Source organism: Pavona decussata, unplaced genomic scaffold, assembly GCF_977016875.1.
Source record: "Pavona decussata unplaced genomic scaffold, jaPavDecu1.1 SCAFFOLD_58, whole genome shotgun sequence".
Classification (NCBI taxonomy): domain Eukaryota; kingdom Metazoa; phylum Cnidaria; class Anthozoa; order Scleractinia; family Agariciidae; genus Pavona; species Pavona decussata.
In genome coordinates this window covers 3,985-28,351 of record NW_028145480.1, presented here as the reverse complement: position 1 = coordinate 28,351, position 24,367 = coordinate 3,985, and the positions used below count along the sequence as shown (strand labels likewise).

At 37.0% G+C, this 24,367-nt stretch overlaps 2 protein-coding genes across 4 annotated transcripts; both read right to left on the bottom strand.

Annotated features, from left to right (window-relative positions):
• Positions 1 to 655: 655 nt before the first annotated feature.
• On the bottom strand, positions 656 to 15,915 carry LOC146479446 (tyrosine kinase receptor Cad96Ca-like). Of its 3 annotated transcripts, XM_085110317.1 has the most exons (10): positions 15,378 to 15,915; positions 14,570 to 14,778; positions 13,131 to 13,247; positions 12,116 to 12,300; positions 10,721 to 10,840; positions 9,335 to 9,411; positions 7,636 to 7,676; positions 4,757 to 4,853; positions 3,884 to 3,980; positions 656 to 3,184 (listed from the first exon to the last, which is right to left on the bottom strand). In XM_085110317.1, exons 2-10 carry the CDS (start codon positions 14,733 to 14,735, stop codon positions 3,023 to 3,025), a joined length of 1,062 nt encoding a protein of 353 aa, XP_084966443.1. In that variant the 5' UTR covers positions 14,736 to 14,778; positions 15,378 to 15,915; the 3' UTR covers positions 656 to 3,022. The 3 variants fall into 3 exon arrangements, 2 of the variants coding, with proteins under 2 accessions (XP_084966443.1, XP_084966444.1); XR_014864841.1 differs by lacking the exon at positions 4,757 to 4,853 and having other exon boundaries at positions 3,160 to 3,184; positions 15,378 to 15,907; XM_085110318.1 differs by lacking the exons at positions 656 to 3,184; positions 3,884 to 3,980 and having other exon boundaries at positions 4,753 to 4,853; positions 15,378 to 15,908.
• On the bottom strand, positions 15,639 to 23,931 carry LOC146479445 (peroxidasin-like; the record flags this gene model as incomplete). The annotated part of the gene is made up of 5 exons (XM_085110278.1): positions 15,639 to 15,694; positions 16,233 to 16,421; positions 22,381 to 22,653; positions 22,794 to 23,066; positions 23,610 to 23,931. Coding segments are annotated over 5 exons (1,113 nt in total), but the record flags the coding sequence as incomplete, so codon positions are not given.
• Between the last annotated feature and the right edge of the window lie 436 nt (positions 23,932 to 24,367).

Below are 24,367 nucleotides of genomic sequence, written 5' to 3'. Positions count from 1 at the left end.
TCGTAATCATTTAAATTTGTTTAACTTGGAAATTGCTGGCGAACTCTCCAGGAACTAAATTGGTATCTAGAACGTCAAAGTAAGCAAAAATAAAGAAGATTTTGCGTCACACGCTCCCGTCCTCGAAAAAACCTAAAATTTGGTCATTTCACGTTGTTGTTTTTCAGAGGAAGGGAAATAAATGTACCAAAATGTAAAACGCACGTGCAGAGCGATTGTTTTTGCTCATTACCGTCCTCGTTTCTTAAACTCCCTAATAGTGGACAAGACGTTGAGGTTGGATGGAGAGTTATCCTACAAGCGCGATGGTTATAAGCGGCACCCCCTATAGGCGCCCACACCCCAAGTAGCTACGGTGTTATTACTGCGGTTCCTCACGACCAGGCCACTTGCAATATCGTTGCTTTAAGAAGGAGAAAGATGAGGTCAGAGAAATACTCCGGCTTCAAGCGCATGCTCCGAGAAGAAGCAAATCCCGAGGATCTTAGACCGTCATTTTCTGTTGTCATATTTTTGCTCTTTTTGTCTTCTAATTTTGTTGCAATTTTGGATGTATTATGCACTACGTTTCTTTTATTTGAGAGTTTCTCCTGTTCCACTTTTTCGTCATTTTTGGGTTTTCGTTTTTTTGGCGCTCATATTGTAACAATTCTACTTCAGTTACTTCATTTTTTATTTTAAGTCTATTTCGCTTTACACTTTTGCCTACATAAAATATACTACTTCAAAAGTGAAAAGTTTTAATTTTAACAAACCCTTATTGTTAATTAACTAGTTATAGCGAAATGTTTTTAAAACTTCAACATCAAAGAACACAAAATGCCCCGAGGATGAGCACTGTTGTATTCGCAACAATACAATGTATTCAATAAACGTGTGGCTAAGTCTATTTTGCTTTACATTTTTGCCTACATAAAATATACTACTTCCAAAGTGAAATGTTTTAATTTTAACAAACCCTTATTGTTAATTAACTAGTTATAGCGAAATGTTTTTAAAACTTCAACATCAAAGAACACAAAATGCCATGAGGATGAGCATTGTTGTATTCGCAACAATACAATGTATTCGATAAACCTGTCTGAGTCTATTTTGCTTTACACTGGTTCCTACATAAAATATACTACTTGAAAAGTGAAACGTTTTAATTTTAACAAACCCCTATTGTTAATTAACTAGTTATAGCGAAATGTTTTTAAAACTTCAACATCAAAGAACACAAAATGCCCCGAGGATGAGCATTGTTGTATTCGCAACAATACAATGTATTCAATAAACCTGTGTTTAGTAAAATGCAATATATCTTTTTAGTTTATGTATTATGCACTAGGTTTCTTTTATTTGAGAGTTTCTCCTGTTCCACCTTTTCTTCATGTCGGGTTTTCGTTTTTTTTTCGCGCCTATACTGTTCCAATGTTTTCAGTAAACCTGTGTCTAAGTCTATTGTGCTTTACACTTTTGCCTACATAAATTATACTACCTCAAAAGTGAAAAGTTTTAATTTTAACAAATCCTTATTATTAATTAACTAGTTTAATAGCGAAATGTTTTAAAACTTCAACATCAAAGAACACAAAATGCCCCGAGGATGAGCATTGTTGTATTCGCAACAATACAATGTATTCAATAAACCTGTGTCTAAGTCTATTTTGCTTTACCCTTTTGCCTACATAAAATATACTACTTCCAAAGTGAAATGTTTTAAATAAATTTTAACAAGCCCTTATTGTTAATTAACCAGTTATAGCGAAATGTTTTTAAAACTTTAACATCAAGGAACACAAAATGCCCCGAGGATGAGCATTGTTGTATTCGCAAAAATACAACGTATTCAATAAACCTGTGTTAAGTAAAATGCAATATGGTTCTTGTATATTTAATTTTTGACTTATTTTAATTCATCAACTATGAAAACTCTACAAAAATGAAAATCATAATCGAAACTCACCAGATGTGAGGAGATTGAGAGCGTTTACCCTTGTAACTATTAACACAGCTCGAGTGATGCAAGTTTTTTAAATTAGGCTTAATAAAAATGCTACTATCAAAATAAATAACTTACAACCTATTTAATTATTTGATTTCCTGTTCCTGATTTGATCACGTTACCAAAATTAAAATTGGTCTAATATAATAAAAAAAAAGATTTTTTTTCTTCTTACAACAAATACCAAATAAGCTGAAAGACGTAGCAGTGAATATGACATGTAATAATACAATTCTAAAGTTTTGATTGGCTTAGCGCCGGGCCATGAGATATCAAGCATCATGCCATGCCAAGAAATAGTGGCCATTAAATCGTCCTCTGGTCGTTCTTTGATGATGAAATCAGCAAGAGCAGCAATGTGTCTTGTTATTTTTTTAAATGAAGCCATTATTACAGTCACACTCGTTGGGTATGGGATAAGCTACCTATCGTCTCATATCCAATGGAAGTTCTTTAACTAACTTTAAGTACTATCCCAATACGACTCGGCAAAGGCATTGACAAAAGAGATCCTATTAAACTCACGATGAGAGAAAACTACAGGCAGTAGCATTGATATCCCAGTCACCAGTCAACAGCCAACGGACCAAAAGGGTTTCTTTGCGCCATATAATCACTTCAACAAATTCGGTGACCCTATGATCAGTTTGTCAGTTAAATTATTACAAAATCTATTATTTAGGAGTATCAACATAAGAAAAAATTATCATCCTTAAACAAGCTGGAGAAAATCACTATAGAAATAAATAAATAAATTAATTAATTAATGACTAAATTAATGAATTAATTAATTTTATCATTGCACTTAAATTGTCGCAATAAAATGAATTTTATTAGTCTTACAAAAAGTAGTTACCCAATTGGACCTCGCAAATTTTAAAGCTGACTGAATTTAACTTGAGCACATGGTGATCTTACTCATTCATTGTATCCAATGTTATTCAACCTTAATTTCATTTTTAAGAGTAACGATCTTGCAGTATAAGTAATTAGCAAAGTTCTTGTCTTTCACGCCCTACTAATGATGACATTGTTCTAATTTCGAAGACTTGTCCATTTCCTTTTGGCAAATGGTGTTTTTGCTGGTTCATCGGATGGAACATCCTGTTCGTCAGTCGCTGCGCATGCTCCAACGTCTTCAACCTTTGAGTATTTGACAGTATTATACTGCGACATGTCAAGGAGGCTAAGGTACATCTAAAATGGAAACAATTGCTACGGATTAGATTAGTTTCGATCATTAGTCCCTGGTTTTGAATATTCAAACAAACGCCTGGACCCGGTTACATAAAGGATCTTGAGATAAGTTATATAATTAAGATTAAAAGAGGCTAGTAAACGTGAGGGTATCAGTCTTTGTCCCACCTAAATGTGTATAACAAACACAAAATGTGACTACCTACAACTTTCTCGAAAGGTATCCCTTAAGCTAAATTTTAACCCGTATCTGCTTTCATAACCATCAAATGATTGTTAAAATGAATTTAATATATATTAAATTAATCTTCTCTCACTAGAGTACTTTCCTGAGACGTGATTGTAACACTACATAGCCACTGAATAGCAAAGAACTGATACAAGTATTTTGTTCTTCTTGGAGACAAATCAAGAGCCAAATGATTGATGCAAAGTTTATTTTTCTGGAAAATATTAACAAACGATCAGATTACAACGTAAAGATTATTTGCAGACTGCCCTGCGGTAAAGACAACATTCCGATTCTTCTTGGATCTAAGTAGTTTTTGCAGTTCAAAGTTCTAGATTTTCCTTTGAATAGTTTATATCCCTTCAACGTCCGTATTGATCAATATGGAGTGCCGTAGAAGATTGAGACATCATATGTCATACGGGCAAAATAGAGGATAAATGAATGATGAATAACCTATTGCAACAAACCTTTTCCTCGATATATGATATCATTCTTTGGCGGAGTTTTTCAAAAGGTGGGCGAAAGTCGGGGTTGCCCTGCCAGCACTTCGACATTAAAGCGTACCTGAAACAAACCATTTACCTTATTTAAAAAGTGTTATAACCACTTCTTTTGCAACTACGCATGCGTTCTGTGCATCTCGGGAAGGTACGAGAAATCCTAATTTCTTTTCGATCGTGCCGACTGTTGTAAAATTAAGGGTCAATTTGGCAGAGTATGCGATACATTGTATTGTATTTTAAAGCTTTTTAGAAATATTGTTAGTTGATTATGTCCAGAAAATGCTTATTAACTGTTAATGATATAAATCAACTTCTCCTGCATAGTCACAAGCCATGCAAAAATAGCTTTGTTTTAGAAGGGACCGTCCTTAATTGATATAGAGCTCTCTTGAACTTTCAGGAACTAAAAATAACAAGTTAACTTACTTACTGTGATTCTAACTGTGGAGAAACAACTCACCAGGGCTCAGTTTATCGATGCACGATTAAACTAATCCAGGTTAAGCGTTACCTTTGATTCCAGGTTAATTACTAATCAATTAAGACTTTTCCAAAATACTTTTTCTTTGCTCTTCAGTTTGACTTAACGTTTGGAAGCATTTCCAACTAAAGAGACGACAATCTTGTTTAACTTTTAAATCCTTAAGTGGATTTGCGTTAATTGGCTTTCGAACAACTGGGCCCTGGAAAGTTACATTAGTTAATTATTTGAGAGAGAAGTTACAATACGCCAATGAATTCCCCACCAAAAGAGCTGAAGGAATAACTCCAACAATCCTCCTCAAAGGGATGTATTACCAAGTTGAAAAGAGTTCCAGATTAACAGTAGAAGCTTACAGGGTGTCGTCGATATGTGGGGGTTTCGGCATGCGGTAGCCATTTTTGATTTCTGCGATTGTTTTGGCCTCGGACCAACCAGGATATGGAATTCCCCCTATTAAGTGTCAAAAATCAGGTAAACCTGTTAATTATGATTGTTCCTTGGATGTAAACCAAACCGCAATAACGTTGTCATATAAAAATAAAAGATATTCAGGATTTAGCTATTCATCATGGCTTGCAGCAGTTGTATATTAACTACTAGTGTAACTAAGGTAAATTGTAAATTGCTTTGCTTGTATTTTGAAGCGTTTTGAGGCCGTTTCTTTTTCTGACGATCAAACTGCGTCCAAACGGCTATCAAGGGAAGCAGGGATGCTGCAGTGGTGAGAGCACTCGCCTCCCACCAATGTGGCCCGGGTTTGGTTCACGGACTCGGCGTCATATGTGCGTTTGGTGTTGGTTCTCGTCCTTGCTCCGAGGGTTTTTTTCTCCGGGTGATCCGGTTTTCCTCTCTCCTCTAGAAACCAACATTTCTAAATTCCCATTCGCTCTGGATAGTGTCCCCAATTAATGCTCTGCGCTAAATACATTGACACTTAAATAAAGTGATTTATTGTTATGTTAGTTGAAATGAGATTTCAGAAGAAAACGATTCAAAACGTATCAAAATACCGGCCAATCAAATTTCTTACATGTTAATTACATGCACGGGTAATATACAGCCATAACCGTGTGGATTAGCACTGAATGCTGCAATTAAGGCCCGGTTCAGACGCCGAACTTTTCATGAGCCGAACGTACCTAATACCTCGAATTAAGTGCTTGAAAAGTTCGGCGTCTGAATCAGTTGAGAACGGCTGTTTCAGTTTGGAACGGTCCAGCCATTCTTCCCGCCTGGCTCAGCCGGGAATTTCGGCTTTGAAACGGCTTTGATTCAGACGCTTCGAACTTTTCATGAGCCGAGCCTAGTGCATAAATTATTATAACGTATTTCAATAAAAAAATAAAAAAACGCTGACATTTCGATTGGATTTGCTTCAAGCAAATTAAGTTTGGCTGATTAAGTTCGGCGTCTGAATCAAAAGGCGGGATTTTCGTGATTTGGGCTTAATACGAGTTAAGTTCGGCTCATGAAAAGTTCGGCGTCTAAACTGGGCCTAAGCTATGATGATCAAGCTATTTCCGATTGGGCTATTTTTATTATTTTTTTATTTTATTTTTATACCACAACGTTTTGGGAATTACATCATTGTAGGTCCAATCAGATCTTAATCGTCAGCTTTAACCTTTTTACATATGTTAACGAAGTCATGACATATACCAGAAATACTAATCGATGACATCAATGGCATCAATAGAAAATCGATTGGTAATCAGCCGATTTGTCATGCTGTCGATTAATTATTGATTGCATTCATAAGTCACCGATATTCTCGCGTGTCCAAAAAAATTAAATCCTTTTTAAAATCAAAAAAAAAAAAAAAAAAAGAAAAAGAAAAGAAATGGAAAGCCACGTGCACAATTTTGGCTTTATTACTTCATCAGAACAACTGAACAATGATAGCATTGTCCAAATTTTTTTTAATACAAAATTTCTAAAACAAATCACGTAAGGCTAGCTCTTTATTTATTTTCTTGTATTCTTTTTTCTCACCAGGTTATCCAAAAAAAATGCCAAGACACTATCGGCAGATGGCATTCTTCTCTTAAAAAAAATAAAGACCAAACACTTGCAGAGGTCGAAACACATCTCGAAAGACTCGGATGCCAGCAAAGTAAACTCGACGAACTGAACTGCTGCTGAGAGGGCAAAATCGAACGCATGGAATAGGGACAAGTACAAAGTATCACTGCAAATAGCGGTTTGAAGGCAGTTGTTAAGAGATGAAAGAAAAGCTTTCAGATCAGAACTTGTTAATTTTATCAATAGTGCTGAAGCATGTACACCACGTTTTCATACCACTAGCTCGAAAAGATCGGTCTGCAACGGAACACTAGGGCAAAGAAAGGAATGTGTTTACCGCTGTACTGTGAACCGGTATGGCGGGGGTATAAGCCCATTACTAGAATTTTGGAGCAATTGTTGTGCAGATTCTCGCACGTGATAAAAATGGCAGGTTCAGTGTTCAGTACTAGACGTTGTCCCAAAATATAAAAGACATTTCCAGCCTTAGCATTGCTGTTTAAAGAACATATTAACTTAAAATAGCCTGGTTAACTATGAAACAAAGTTATCTCGTTATCACTATTACATTGTCATTTATTTCTTTTCATACCAAGCAAGCATTTATTGCATGATTTCCGTATTCGTCTGCTTAAACACTATCGAAATCAGCGCACAGGCCAGCTGAGTGGACTTCGTCTTTCGTACGTTTTTGGTAACATTCAAGTTCCCATGTGCGATCTACTCACGGCACATTCGTCAAAACATCTAGAAGGTCTTGGGGACCAGAAATCCAGATGCAAATATTTGTCAAATTAAAACAGACTGTCCCTGATGTGTTTAACCACGATCGACAATTATAATCCTCCCCCATCGCTACAATGGCATACTTCCCTTTCCGTCAAGGTCGGCCAACAAGTTCTCCGTTTAATGTCTGTTCAATCCTTACACACCTCGCCCTTCTAAGATCAAATTTTTGTTTTTATATGGTATCAGCACTAAGGTCTCTTTGTCAAAACCTTTCGAGGTTGAGCCGTTCGTTAGAGAAAAGGACTAACGCTCGAAAAAACAACGCATTCGTCTCCACTTCCCCACAGTCGACCCACCACAGTTTCTTTTGAAAATAATCCTCTTCTCTCTTTGTCAATGTGTTAATTGTAACGTATACATGTTATTAAAAATATTATTTCTTAATTCATTAATATAAAAGATCACTGGAAGATTTACTGACCAATGGTGAATATTTCATAGAGCACAATTCCGTATGACCACCTGTGGATTAGAAAGGCAAATGAAAGTTTTTCTCTGTCCGCTTCTTAAAGTGAGTGCGAAGTAAAAAATAACTTATGGTTATTTGAAAGGCCTTTCAAAGTAACGAATAATGGCATTTTCGTCTCTGAAATATCCTCCCTTGATCCAGAGGTATTCAAGTTTCTGTTCGGAACTGATGACGTCACAAATAGTTACAGTACAAATATATATCTCAAAATCAAGAATATCTCGAAAAATGTTGGAGTGATGCTGCCCAAACTTGGCACTAGTAATGTACCTCAAGTAAGACACAAAATGACACCAACTTTGCTTTCGGGTCTATTTTATGCTAGAAGTTCTCATTTTTTGCCTTAATCAGATATCATTTACTCCCAATGAGCTGGTGAGGTGGAGACGTAGGGCAATACGGACACTTCGTGCGTTTCAAGTAGGACTGTCTGCCTCTCCTTTACTGGTCGAAAATGGAGACTGGTTTGGTTCACAGCAAAAAGGGACTGGGGCCGAGAGTAATAACATGGAAACGTCAAAATGGTCGTCATTTTGTTTCTTACCTGGCGTACATTATTGGTGCCAAGTTTGAACAGAAGCACTCCAAATTTCCCGAGATATTCTTGATTTTGTGATTTATTTTTGTACGAAATTATTTATGACGTCACTAGTTTTTGAACGAGGGAAGATATTTCAGAAACGAAAACGCCACTACAGTATTAGACACTTTGAAAGGCTTTTCAAATAAGCATGCTTATTTTTTACTTCATAAGGGGTTTATAAAATAAGGCATTTTTGATACAGTACCTTCAGGTTTCCTTTTGGGGGAATTAACAGCACAACAAATACAGCACGCCCAAAATGTAGAATTTGTAAAACAAGTGCTTCATTGCAAAATCAGGAATCAAATTGTTGTAACAACGTATAACAAAAACGCTGCCAATTTGAACCGTTGATAACAATGACGTGAACGCCATCTGGTATCTAAGTTTTTGTTTTTGGTCTTACGATGACATATGACCTTCACTCTGCTAAGACAAATTAACAAATTAAAACGAAAGCTTCGACTACACTGGCCGCAGCGTTCTATGCTTTCGTGCAAACTGACTCTACCGTAAACTGAGAACTGGCAACCCAAAAAAGACGACTGCATCTCTCTTCGGCTTCCTGGAGTCTCTCCAGAAATTGCGAATTCAATGGACTTCTGTATTATAGTTTTTTTGGCCTTCTAGACCACAGAAGATGTCTCCGTTCACAAGGAAACACTTTGTGGGCCTTTGCGCACGCTTCGAATAGCGGGACTGGTATAACTGTCGTTCTAGTACCCACATAGGCTTAACTATCACTCCCCCTCCCAACATCTAAACATAAGGAAATGCCTTGTTTGTGACGGTTAGTTAATTGGCAAATGATTTTGAGAAAGTTAACATAAGCTTACAACAAACGATTTATACTTTTTCCTGTTATTAGATTTTACGACATAGTGCGCTTTCAAACTCCCAAACGTATATACTGTATACTATATATACACAATTCAGAGGGATGACCAGATTCTACCACTAACGGCACCACGGCATTTCAGTACCGGTGAATTCGTCTGGTTGCCCTACAGCATAGCAACAATTGCTTGCTAGAGCTACTAAATAAAGGAATGTAATTTTTTTACTTACACATCACTTTTACTTGAGAGGGATGCAGGGTTTCCGAATAGTATTTCGGGTGCGGTCCATTTAATTGGGATACAGCCCTGCAGAGGCAGCCAGAATTTATAAGAAACAGAGCATTGCTGTTCTTGTAACATCAATTGAAAGACATATTTTGTATCTACTATGGCAATAGCCAGGGCAATAATTCATTTGTTTTCTTTTACTGAGAGTTGCCTGATCGTTGAAGACTCTGGTGATTAAATATGCGAGGCGGATGGTTATGTGATGGCCCTGGAGGCTATGACTAATGGAACTACGTGAAAAAAGTAATGCAAAAAAATATTAAAGTGTCATTGTGCTAAAATTTATCAGTCCCTCTTGATAATCGAGGACAGGAACACCTAAATGAAAAACACAAGAAAAAGACTTTACAAACAAATGTTTTCCCTTTCAGAAACCCGTAGCTACTTTCTGAGACATCTAGAACAACACCGTCACGACCCCTTCATCAAAACGCAATAACTGATTTGGCTATGTCACGGGAATAGCAGGTGACATTGGCATGAGGGTTAGGGAACATTTATACAATGGGCATTGCAAAACTGGCGTGCTGATTGGTGTAGGGTAGTTTGTGATTATAGTATAGACGCACGAATGACGTCAGTGAGTGATGCGCACGTGATCAGAGTCTCGAGTCCAGCCAGAGTGATTGATCAGCAAACTACTATTTTGGTGAGTAGCGGACAAACATATAGAAAAAAGTTTCGAAGGAAAGTAAACTGTCTGATGAAAAATCCAATAAAAACCGTTGAGAGTGACCTCAACCAGGTCAAAAAAAGTAGAAGTCTGTTGTGATGTGAAAAGGAAGAAATATTTGCTCAAATATGTCGCTAGTTTTCAAAATATTGTTTGTAAAATTCTTTCGCATTATACTCTAATTTAAAGGATCACAATTGCATCTGTGCAACAGTGTAGAAATTTGCTTGAAAGTTTTTGACTCGGCTCATTCACTGACGTAATTCTCGCTCTCGAATCGTCTTTTTTGTATATAACGAATAGATTTCATTTTGCCGCGGGTCTTTAGTCAAGTTCGCCAAATTGTTGTCAGAATTTTCAGGGATATCCATTGTTATCACATATTCTACACGTATTATTATTGTAAAGCGTTATTGGTTTCTTAGTAGAAATAACGCTATATAAATAAAGATTATGTTATGTTATGTTATGTTAGTCTAACTCAAAAAGGACGTAAAAACATGGTAAGAACTTCAATCACGCCACCCGCTTTCGGCTCGTAGCGTATTTCTTTGTTCCCACCACGTTTTGTCGTCATGCGTACGCCGGTCATTTGCCGTACCGACGCGCGGCAAAATGAAATCTATTTCTTAAATTAAAGTAAGGAAAGTTTACCTTTTTGGCGTTACCATGACCATATTTAAAGTTTTGGTATGCCAAACCAAAATCAGTGATTTTGCAAACAAAGTTACGATCGAGTAAAATGTTTCTCGCTGCCAAATCTCGATGAATAACCTGCAAAAAAAGACATTAAGAATTGATATTACATTGTTTGCTATCATGGCTGTCGATAGAATGTTTTAACATTATATTTTTTCAGGGAACAATAACTCTTAAGAAAGAGTCCGGCAAGAGTTTCAATACTTCATTGATTACGGCTGACCAAAATTGGCGAGAAACTGTGAGCGTAATTTTAATTAACTTCCGTCGCCTGAAATCGACTGATCGGAGATTCAGGAGAGACGCAGAAAAAAAAAACCAGAAAAAGACGTGAGAACCGGAAAAGAAGGCGGCGGTAAAAAGGGAAGAAAATGGGTTAAGCTATGAGATAAAGGAATCGAAGCCAGGATTGAAGGGTGTGAAAGCCAGTCGAAAAAGTTGCTGGATCTCAGAAACAAGGGTACGACCAGTAGAATAGAAGGAACGAAATGAATACTCGAAGAGAAGGGCTGAATACCGGAAGAGAATGGGGTAAAAGGGAACGAGATAGAACGTTTTAAGACTCATAAAAATGGGAGTGGCCGACGATGAACAAAAAGTAGGAGAAAAGAGGGGAGCAACAAAGAGATCGAGGGATTGGGACAAAAAGAAAAGAGGGGGGAGAAAGGAAAGAAGACGTAGAAACGAAGAGGGAAGAGGAAGGGAACTGGTAGAGAAGGGTGATTTAGCCAAGAAAGAATGGGATATAAACCAAAAAAAAAGGGGAGTAAGGGAAAAGGGATGGGAATCAGGAAAGAGAGGGGGATTAAGTAACAAGACGAGAAAGGGTGTGGAAACACCAGAGAAGAGGCGAAAACAGGAGAGAAGAGGCTGGAAAGTAATTGCGAAGGGTGAGGAGGCCATGAGAGAAGGATATAGATAGGAATGGTACGAGCTGAGGAAAATAGAATTGGAACCATAAGAGAGGAGATTGGAACATCTAGAAAAGAGAGCAGGGTCAGGGGGACATTGAAAGGGCTGGAACCAGGCGGACGGCTGATTGGAAAAATATAGAGAAGTGATAGAAACAAGGAGAGAAGTGTCAAATGGAAGGACGGGATGAAAGAAAGGGAAGCAGGGAACGAAACGGGTGATAAAGTACTCGAAATAACGAAAAATGGGGTACGTTGAAAGATAGTGGAAAGAAGGACGATACATGGTTGAAAACAAACCGAGCAAGAGGTGAGAGATGAGGTGAAGCTCCGACACGAATCATGAAAAAAAAATAAAAGAAAAGAAAAAAAGCACGAGGTAGTAATACATTTTAGTATCTATAAGCTGTTTCGTTTTCGTTTGAAGGTCGCAACATACCCCTCGTGATCCGAGAAACACCATTCCAGTGGCAATTTGTCGGGCAAACGAGACCAGGTCATAGGTCTCTAACTCTAAGGCTTCGCCCTCTCCCCGGTGGTACTTGTCTTCAATTCCTCGACTTTTTCTCAGATATCCCAGCAAATCTCCACACGGCAAGTATTCCATGATCAGAACTGGGTGAACTGCATATGAGTAAAGATGCTGCGGTTAGCTATAATCGTCCAATTTTGTGACAAGGCTCCTACCCATAACTGAAACTGTATGGATTATCTCATATTAATTATCCAAAATGTAGAAAACTGATTTTTAAAAAACATAGATTGTGTGGCATGTCTTTTGTACTATGTTGTCACCAAATTCACTGCTTGACGAGTGAATTATTCGTAATATTTATTTAAATCTGATAATACTGTAGTTAAAAAGATGTACAAGACCTCACACTTCACTACTGCGAACGAAAGCGGCTTACTGCAATTATTTTGGATACCATTTACAAATGACAACGGGCAATCATTCTCCACTGATATTGCACTAGATTGACCTGTGCATATTCCACAGTAAATACCTTCACTTTGTTGGCAGGACAGAATACGAACCTTCATGGCAATGGGCCTTTTGCACTAACTGGTCATGCACATGGTAAAAATCCGCCATATTGGATGCCAAAAAAGCGTTACATCCTCCACTGGGACATCGAGAACAAAGGAAAGTCAAGCTTGACAGCTTGGAATACCTTTGCGTTCGAATCTACTACATTCTTTTGCCATCCAGTATGGCGGATTTTGTACCATGTGACCAGTTAGTACAAAAGGCTCATGTTATTCTATGCAGAGTTCATTGTATGGGTGAGTTAACGTTTACAGAAATGGAATTTGTGTATTGGTGAATTGTCTTGTTACTTACTTCAATTTTAAGGTCTAAAATATTTTCACAAAAATGAAAAAGCGAGATAAAAGAAAATTATTTTCACGTCAGTGAACAAAAGAGATAACTGAACGAAGTAAATATTTACTCTGTGTTGTAACACAGCCAATAAATTTGATAATATTTGGCTGGGGATTTTCTCCAAGACGCTTCCCCAATTCGATCTCTCTCATCAGTGCTTTCCTTCCTTCCTCCCCAGAGGTGGCTGAAATGGGAAAGATCAGAACACATTAACATGGATATCATAAATGCTTGCTCAGCTTCGTTTGATGTGACATCAAACGAAGCTGACCAAACAACTGTTAATCAAATTGCTGCCAGATATATTTTATAAGAAGTTGACAACGTTTTGTGGGTTTTACTTCTATATTGAGAAACCCCCTCCATTTTCCAGCAGAATACAGTTTAATGAGTGGAAGCATGTCCAGAGGATTGGTAAAAGTTGCCTTGAAAGTACGTTTCCTCGTTTACAAGATGCTTCTAGAAAGAGTTCGAGACTACTGATCCCTGAAAAGGAGAGCAAATCGCAATAATTTTTTATCTATTTGTCCAAGATAAAAGGGAAATGCAATAAAATTGGCTAGCTTTTATCAAGCGGCAATATTACTGTAATATCCATTGCCACTCTTGCCATCCCCAACCAAAGACACTCATAAATCGTTTCATTACATTAACCGAGTAAACTTTTGCACAACTAGGCTATTACTTTCAGGCCTTCTATTGGTGGTAGTACTAAGTTTGGTTTTTCGAAGTGCTTTAGCTGCATGAAACTTTATTATACACAACGTTTTAATAAAAAGGAAAGGTGATCCTATTGCAGTCACATGTAACTCTTTAAAATTAACATACATACAATATATATCATGCAGTGTGTTTCTGCGAATTAAATTCCGTGTAATAAACAATGTATGCTATAGCCACAACTAGTAATATTTCGTGCTCTGGGCCAGACATTAATCATTTTTAGTACAGGTCATATAAATTACGTTCTCGTGTTATTAATTTAAGAAAATGGTTTCAACTAACGAGCACATTTCGGTCCCGAAAAACTACAATTCTAACCAACTGGTTTTTCGACAATTTACGTTTAGACAAGTGTCGATAGTTTATGGTCCCACAAAGAAGTTTAGAAACTTATCCCCCCCCCCCCCTCCCCAAACAATGTTGACGTCGATAAACTGTACAAGATTCTCGAAACATAATTGACTCCTGACTCTCAACATTTTTTTTTTGGCGGAAGGGGGGGGGGGGGGTGGAAGGAGAAAGAATTGTCATGTTTTAAAGCAATGGAATGTTAAACACTGTTTTCCTAAGGTTCTACCCATAACATAATTATAACAAACAAACCTAGTCACTTTTGCTGTGTAACAATTTTCTCTGAGCCTCTCCAATGTTGATTTATTCATGATAAAACTGGTTGGCTCAACATTGAATGGTGCGGAGAGGCGTGCCTGTACATATCCCATATCCGTATCATATCAACTACAACTGGGTATTTGGATATTTAGACTGGCTCATAAATCTTACGTGTAAAGCATTTTGCAGCAACTATTTGTTTCCCCCTTCCTCTATTAGGCTGAGTCAAAGTTGCTCTCCAGACTGCACCAAATGCTCCTGAGCCAATAACCTCTCGAAGTCCTATACGGTCACGTGAGATCTCCCATTCATCCACTTCATGATCAAACACCTCCATCTCGTATCCAGCTTGCTCCCCATTGGGATAAGAAGGGATGTGCCTTTAATGTTATGAATGATAAAGAGAGCCAGTTAAAAGTATAGTATATAAATTCAGTAACAATTGCTTCTTTTGAGGAAAGCATTATTTTCTAAGAAACGAGCGAACTGGACATTGATACATCTTAATGTTCCTGAGTCAGTTGCAAAGTAAAAACAAACGAAAGGAAAATAAAAAATACAAAACCAAAAATAAACAACGACACAATTACACTGAAACAAGTCTAGGATGCGATTTCTTGAAATTCGTTTAAATGATCAAGGGATAAATTAATATATTAATATAATTGAATGAAATTTTTTTATTGCTTTCCATTTGTTTGGAAAAACTGGTCAGAATTTTGCTCCAAATGAGACTGTACCATCCTCAACAACAAGAACAACAACAAAAACAGTTGTTCCGTTAAGGGAAGAAATGGTACGAGGAATAGTTCTAAATATCTACTAGTGAAAAGACCGTTTCATTTGGTTTCCGATTTTTTCTAAGGCCATCCCGTAACCAGTTTAATTAAAGGTCTCGTTTGAGAGACGGCTTTATTGACCTTTACTTGTGCCAAGTGTCCAAGACTTTCACCACATAACAGATAATCATTTTACTCACCTCGTAGCTGTGCTCCCAGTCAAGGAAAAGGAGAAATCAGTATTTCAAAGGAAAAAAAAGGAAGAAACAATAGTAGGTGTTCATATGCAATGGAATTTTAATTTTAAGTATAACAAGCAATTAGTTCGCTCAATCACCGTCAAAGTGTATGAGGTAATAGCCAGTTAGGGGGCAGCTCAGAGTTACTGTAAGCGTACATAACTAAGAAATTTCTTGGATGGTGATGCGTGTTTATTAACTCAGAAAAAGAAACATTTCTTCTTAGGTCTGGGAGAGTTTCTTTTTACCGTAAAATCCGTCCAAGGTCTCTTTAAAAGCTTGATCAATTAAACGAAGTAGTAGATAGCCCATAAGAGGATCCACTTACTCCATTCAAAAGAAAAAGAAGCAATGAAATGTTCCTCACAGAATGCCTACATTAAAAAACTTGAAACTATTGCCACATAGGATCCACGCGGTACGGCCAACCACAAATAACTGTCTTCCAAATCTTAGCATTGATTGGCTTGCATTCAACGTCGGCCTGGGCTTTGGTCTCCCTGAAATTCTTCTTAAGCAACAGTCTACAGATCTACAGATGTTATTGGCGGGTCCACACCTTCAGATAAGTAGGGGGGGGGGGTGGGAGAGGGGGGCACTCTTGAATGCTCGTCATGCTTATTTCCGTGTATCACGGCAACGCATGATCTACCTCCTCCTTCCAAAAAAAAGAAAAAAAAAAAGAAAAAAGAAAAGAAACAAAAACAAAAAAGCAAACAAACAACAATAACAAAAAGAAAAAAAAACCGCACACACACACACACCCACACACACACACCCACACACACACACACATACACATACACATACACATACACGTAACTATAAATAATTGAAACCTTCTGCAGATTTTTTCTAACAAATATGCCATGAAATAAAAAAATACGTTTTTACCTGTCATTCGACGTTTGCAAATATACCAGCTTAAAAATGTGAGGATTATAACAGCCGACAAGGGACCAACAATATAATACCACTCCAGCACCGTTACGGTGACCGATACAACTGTTAAAAATGATAATATGCCTTAGCGGATATACTAAAAAGCAGTTTATCCTTAAAGTGCCACTACGACGAAAATTTTTAGTTCTATTTTCGCCCTTTTCGTGTTCCAATCCATTTAATGAGTTCATAATTGCAAAGATAGCTACCAAGTAGCTTTATAAAAGCTTACTGTTCCCAGGAATAAGTGGCGGAAAACCGTCGGAAACCCGTCCGCCATTTCTCCGACGGCAAAGTCATTTGACGCCCGTGGTGATTCTAAAATGCGGTTGCTTGTATGAGATCTTTGTGTGACGTCATACGCGCATCGAACATCGTGCGTTTCCAGAACTCAGTAAAGCTCAGTAATCGTAAGTCCTAAAGTAAGTGAATAGGCAAGATTATTTGTAAGATTCGCCATCCAGTTTGGTGGAAAGCGATCTAAAGGACAATTTTACCGAATATATTGGATTATAATTTCCTTGGCGGTGGATTTGGAGTATGACTGCAAAGAATACGCTTCGAAAACATGCGAACAGCTCATTCGAACCTGGGATTTACGTGTAAAGCCGAAGAAGAAACGAATTCACTCCGGCATTTACTCAGCAACTGTATTGGAGGTAGACATATGGTTATTTAATATTCTGGGTATGTTTTCTATTTGGGATTAGTGAACAAAACCTAATCACTATTCGCAGAAGCACTTGAGCAACAAATTATTGAATAGGATGGATAACTCCAGACCAATACATGTTGATGTTATGTTGGTGGCGTGTATGGTGTGCGCAAGTATCAATCAAAGCTGCATAATGAGTCAAGAAAAAAAGAACTATTAACCTCGTTTTTTTTTTTTTGTTCAATAAAGCTTTGACAAAACTAAAATGATGTGTAATTAACTTCAGTTGAAAAGTGGGTAAGCTATAGCTGTAATCTACAGAATATTTGCAATGTTACAATACTACAGGGCTGTAATCTACCAGGTATTACCTGGTTAGATCCCTTCCTCATTCTACAACAACTTTCAAGCAGTAAATTAAGTAATCATGAGGACAGCTAAGGAGGAAACCTTAGTAGGCTTGCGTCATATCTCACCCATTTTTGTTATTTCAATAATGTTTGTTCCTTGGTCATCGAGGATGTGTGAATCTGAGTGAAACAAGCAAACCAGCCTCTTGATCTCAAAACTGACACTATAACTGTAATCATTTTACATGTTGAGTGTGAAGAGCCAGCATAACACTGTTCTGTAACAGTATTGTGTATTTTCCCACAAAATCACACAATGTTCACAGACAAAATTGAAATATTATAGTTATGAAACAATGACCATCCTTTCTACAGATATACCTTAATTATTCTTGGAGATTCTACCAGAAATGAGATTTAATGTCTTTATTTTTTGGTGTTTAAATTTTCACACAAACCACAGCTTATTTTTTGTTTTTGTTCAGCGACATGACCTTCATTTTAATTTTTTTCTATCTTGTAATTTTTATCTTACATGACCCCACAAACAGTTTCATGCTTTATAATTATACTATGTGTTTGTTGTTTTTCTATTCTGTTTAGCTTTTTCCTTCTGCCAAATAGCCCTGGCTTTCTTATGTTGGATGTTGATATCTGTGGGTTTTTACTTTGGCCTTCAGAAAATAACCAGAACTAAGAATAGGGCCAGCTTTAAATATGAAAGCCATTTTTTTATGCCAATAATACCCCATATTTTACTTTAATTCATTTATTATTATTATTATTATTATTTAATTTTTTTTTTGGGGGGGGGGGTTGTTTTGTTTTTGTTGTTGCTGTTATGACATAACACTCAAATCTCCCTCACTATAAACAAGCCAACAAAATAATTGGCCATCAGTAAACAATTTCCATAATCCCTTCACTGTTTATCATGTTAATGTGCTTGACCTATATCCAGGAGATTTTTTTTGAAGACTCTCCTATCAGCTATGTCGGCAGTTTCTAGGATCAAATTTAAAGGTACGCCTTTTGCTGTGGCCCTCTCTGATAACCATTTTCAACAAAGAGAATACTCAGAGCACAAGAAGGCATGCCATGATCCCACTGGCCCAAAACCTTCCCTGTATAAAGATAAGTTTACCCTTGAAGTCAGAGGCGAGTCTTGCTGTCTACTCTCACCATGCCTGCAGCATTGTGGTTCTTGATGACATAGGTATGACAGCAACTTAAAAAAAAAAAAAACAAACACACACAGTCTGCAAGCATTACCAGTACCTACTTGTCATATTGATATTATATCAATGCTAAATATTGCAAAAAATTGCTGGTAGTTCTCCTCCTCCCCCTTCCATTTATAAATTTGCACATTATGTACAATGTAAACCTTAGTGTAAGATCCTGGCCCATTCTTCTGGGCACGGTATCTTCTGTAACTGTGAAAAATGCCTTCATGCTTCCCTAAACTAACCCTAATAATAAAAATCCCAATATTTTAAGGTTCAGGAAGTGTCGTTGACAGATCTAAACTAAAAGCTAAGTGAGATTTACTATGGCATTATTTACCATGGGTAGTCCTATTTACCATGGTGTGCTTAGGTGACCTTGTTAACGCCTTTGTACTGTCTCTGGTATATACCAAAACAGTGCAATACTTTTGTTTGAAATTTATTATGTTGTACAAAAAAATGCTATAAAATTGGCTGTTTATATAACAGACTTTGCCAAGAAAACAAAAGAAGGCACAAATACAAAATTAATAATTCAAACACAAAGATGAAATTTACCAAGCACTGGTAGTTTTCCACACTCTTTAGAATGGGGTATTGGACAAAATACTGTCTCATAATTTTGTCAGTTTGGTTCATTTGTTCTCTTTAGTACAAACTAATATGGTTTAAATTGCAGATATTATCTTGACTTGTCCCAGAAGATAACTTTCATGCATAATATTCACTGCAAGTCTGCACAAAGGTGCAGTCAAAGCATATTTACAAGTGATGTTTAAAAAAATTGCTCAATAATAGTATTATAATTAGTTAATAACACAGACTAAATAGGATTGCCACAAGACCTTCTTGACTCACAGTAATCAGTGATGGTTACATTAGAGAATTTTGCAAGTTGGAGTGTCAGCAGGTCCACATCAGCTGGAAAGTTGCCTGCAAAGTTCTTCTGACCTGTACTTTCACATATCATATGATTGTTTCAATATATAGAGATGAATTTTTCATGTCAATGTCACAATCAATTTAATTACAATTGCTGATTTAATACATATCGAAAATCTCGCCTTGCTGTGTATTCTACAGTCGGCATACAAGTCTTTCAGAAATGTGTTGGGTGCTTTGTACGAAGAGAGTATTGGAAAAACTCGAGGCAATTGATTGTCAATATTATACCACAAGCAATTATTATTATTATTTTTTTGAATAAAATGGAGTATCTATGCACTTTTATTTTACCAAAGCATGACACTTATAGGAAGTAGACGTAATGAACACTAGACAAACAAAGCATTACAACGAGCTATAAACAAAACATACACACCACCACTCTGCGCTTCTTGCTTTCATTGCACGCATTCAAGAAAACTGAGTTCGTTTCCGATCAGTTATCTTGGCCTAATCGCTTCACTTAGTCCCTCGCTTTACCCTGGAAAAGTAAGCATCGAGGCAGTAGCATTGTATGGCAGTCCTTGCGTTTGAGTTTCCCTCGAAGCAGCTGTCGAAGTCGTCGAGAGGATATGTCTTTAGTGCTTCGGTGCGATGTACAAAAAGACGATTTGTCTGAAGAAATTACCCCCTTTTGACGTATTTCAGAACCATTAATGTCCAAACAACCACCATTAGGTTTCTCTCGGGTGCCCACAATAAATGTGCGTTGTAAAGACGGCCCTTGTGCCATTAAAATTAAAAGAAGTGGCTTCTTTCAGCGAGATCGAACATTCGAAAGCAGGCCATGTTGTTGTGCGCGTATGACGTCACATTCCTCTCGGTGCAACTGGATCCAGCTCTCTATGTAGTTCACGACCATTTGTCGTTCGAGTAATGGCGGCTCAGCGAAGCTGAACTTCGCGTTTAAAATAACTGGTCTTCCCGTTGGAATTTCGATGTAAAATTTGGCGTGGTTAGTATTTATCACTTCTACTTTCCAAAGCTGAAGAAAAAAAGGGATACAAAATTTTGATCGTAGTGGCACTTTAAACTGAAGTTTAAAGGTGAGGATACTTAGGCATATGCGTTCCATGGTGTACAGTAACTGTACGAAGAATGCAGCCCAAGGACTAGATTTACGAAGCCCTCCTAAGTTAAGATATAATTATCCTTCCTTGACAAGAGTCTATTGTTGGAATACTAAGAGTCTATTGTTAAGAAACAATACTTACAATATAACTTTATTTAGGAGAGCTACGTGAATCTGGCCCCAGCACCACAGGGGTGCGTTTAAGGGCTACATAGGACGGCAGTGCTATTGGGCAGTAAGTTGCATTAGTTGCTAGGTCACCTTCCAATATCAAAAATCATATCTGGAATGTGTGTTACTATCGTGTCGCCATCTCATGTATTAAATAATGATAATAACAATAATAAAAATAATAACAATCATCATTTAATCTTATTATATTATATTATATTATATTATATTATATTATATTATATTATATTATATTATATTATATTATATTATATATAAAAATTTTTCCCAAAATCCTTTGAACCTGAGAGATTGCAAATGCCGGCCATTTCCGAGTTGTCGTGAACCTCACTATGAAAGCGAGGCTAAATGCAAAACTTTTCATATGAAAATTAGTTATATTTGCATATGAATGAAAACTAATTTTCATGACAAAACCTTTGCACTTAGCCTCGCTTTTATAATGAGGTTAAAAGCAACTCGGAAATGGTCTATTAACTTTGTCAATTTTAGTCCGAGGAGGATGTGAAAATAACACTTGCCATAACGTAACACTCATATAATTAAATTTAGTGTAAAGAAGTCATCAGTCACATGAGCACGCCCAAAAAGGCTTTTGAAATCTCTGGGAAAACGGACATCTATTAATTTGAAAATTATTGATGTAGTTAGAAAGAAACTGGTTTGAGGTATATAGAAATGGCCATTAACGGTCTTGCATCTTAAAATTAAGGGTGCCACACACAAAGACACAAAAACCGAAAACCTGGGGAGCTTTAAAGTCGATTGGCCTAATTCTTCTTGAGTTGAAAGCGTATTGCAACATAAATTTGTTTGTGTATAGATATTTATTTACCTTCCATAACATTGTTATCATGGTGACGTTATAGGTGGTGTCACTAGGAAAACTTGTAAAAGTACAGAAAGCCCAATGAAACAGCGACTGGTAGGTCGCAGGTACTAGATATGTAAGTTATGGGATGCACTGCCAAGAGTTTTAAGACGAAGTTAAAGACTTGCCTTTTCAAAAGAGCATTTCATTTTACTTAGGAGCTAAGATTATTTTTCTGCTTCTTATTCTTGTGTCGTTCGTTTATGTTCGATATGTGTATATGCATGTTAATTATATTTTAGTGTTAATGTTCATGGCGCATTTGAAAATATTTACATAGATATTTGCGCCTAATTAGTTCTAAATAATATTATTAAAGTAAAAACATTGAAAAGTGGCATTGTTTCTTTTTTTTTTTTTTTCATGGAAAATAAGTAGGACATGTACTAATAAAAATCTGTTGAATGTCTCTTGTTCTTATCAACGACTTATCTGGAATTCAAAATGTTTCACCCGCATCTTATTCTTCATAAGGCATAGAATAACTTTTACACGAAAGTAAATATATTAGTATTGCTGATACGATATCTTATTGATATTAATTCGAGAATACATTTTTTTGAAGTAACTTTCAAGTAACAATCCTTGTGAACTAATTTAACAAACTGCTCTTTTATTTATTTATTTATTTGTTTTTGCAATGATCAAGTTTGTTTAAGTTATTGTTTGCAATGAAAGTTCCACTAAAACTGCATGAAAGAGTCTTACCTCTAACTTTGATTTTGATAGTTGAAAACCCATAGCCCGCTTGGTTGTGCGCTACACAGGAATAATCTCCACTGTCACCAATGTCAACTTTCTCGATAACAAGAGTGCTTTGATGATCTTCTTCACTGATCGTGGCTCTTGGAATTTCTGGTGCATCATTTTTCTTCCACTCAATCTTCGATGTTGACTCACTAAATTTGCAGGTCAACGTGAGCTTATCACCTAACACCATTGTGGGATATGACTTCGGAACAATTTCGGCAGTGGGTTTTTCTACGTTGAATTTAGCATAAACAAAGAGTAAGGTGAAAGAAATAAGAGACAAAAAGAAAAGACTGGAAAGTCAACAAATCTTTTAATAGTTTGGGCCCTTGAACTGCAAATCAGGAATATCAACATAAAAGTCATGTTACCTAGTACGCGAAGAGCTGCATTTGAGGTTGCTGCACCCACTATGTTTGTTGCTGTGCATTTGTATAGCCCTTCCATCTTTTTTGTGACGTTTTTTAAGAGAAGGATTGATCCTCCCGGAGTATCGCTCGTATTAGCAACAACGGGAAGGTCTTCCACTGTAAATGTCCAAGAAAATGTTGGCTTTGGGACGCCAGTGGCATTGCATCTTATCTTGGTTGTTTTGCCTTCAAGAACAGTTTGATCTTCAGGGGAAACAGAAACCTGAGGGTGGACTAATTAAACAGACCAAAAATCAAATTCCTGGTAAAGGACGCTGCATTATTGTAGCCGATGGCTGCCTAACACAGTTGAAACAAGATGTATGATTGTATCGTTATTTCAAGATAGTTTAAGCCTCAATAAAGCTATTATGTCATGAAGTGCAAAAATACATAATTTTTTTTATCATATACTATGAGGTCAATGGTACACTGATCATGAGGGTTTCGTAAACAATACCCAACTGGTTTTATGGCTGGAATGAACAGCACTGCATTAATTGTTATCGTACAAAAGACTTATTTTTATTTTATTTTGAGAAACTGCGACAGCCTAACCTGCGATCAGGCTCAATACCAGCTGCGCTCTTATTTCCTCTAATATTGCCGATCACTAAAATTAGGCATTTTTCAAAAAATTGTGCCTGGAACCTATGTCGTAACGACACTCTAAACACTATACCAATATACCCTCGTCTTATTTCAGCCGTCCAGTTGTGTAAGTTTACTAACTTCCATCCCCTCGGATTACACTCTTTTTTTTCGTTATTTACTCACCTATTACATTAACATCAATCACTTGAGATTTAGTCGTGATTCTTTCGGCTCCGTTATTCTGTTTAATAGTACATATGTATCTCCCCTCGTCTTCAGGCTGAACTGCGTAGACCCTCAATCTACCATAAGACAGTTGTCTGAATCTCTCCTTGGGAAGTGGTTTTCCATCTTGTCTTCTCCAATTATCAAACTGTGGAGTTGGTGTACCCTGTGCACTGCATTGTATGATGCCAGAGCTTCCACTTGTAAGGGTCTGCTGTTTAGTAACCTTAGTAAACACCGCTATTAAAAGAATGATAACTTGACTGGTTAGTTCAGTAAAAAAAAAAAAAGAGAGAGAGAGGGAAGAAGAAGAAAAAAGAGCAAGTGGTGGTGCGAAGGAAAAGTAAAGATTTCTGACAAAAAAAACCTAGCTTGGTATCCAATAAAGATGGGAGGAGAGAAGACTCCCTTAGGTCTGAAAGTGCAGTGATTATGCTAATCTAGACCAAAAAGGCTCTGTGAGCCAACTCGTGAATGCAGATTGAAGTGATTACAAGTAACTGTAACGCAGTAATCGCGTGAAACTTCGCTACAACTAAGGATTCGTGGATGCCATGCGGGAATGAAGCGTGACCTGAAAGGTATAAAGCATTGTTCACATTATGTTTGGTTGGCCCAGGAATCCGGGGAAATATAATTTTACAATAACTGTCTAAACTTCGCGCGCTCATTGGCTAATTTTTATTATCAATAAGAGTACAGACAGATAAAATTGT

Coding starts and splice junctions, on each gene's coding strand:
- LOC146479446 (XM_085110317.1), bottom strand. CDS start 14,735: ATGGAGGTGTTTGATCATGAAGTGGATGAATGGGAGATCTCACGTGAC. Junction 12,301..13,130: donor TGGCTGTGTTACAACACAGA/GTAAATATTTAC, acceptor ACTCATATGCAG/TTCACCCAGTTCTGATCATG. Junction 9,412..10,720: donor GTCATGGTAACGCCAAAAAG/GTAAACTTTCCT, acceptor CTGCCTCTGCAG/GGCTGTATCCCAATTAAATG.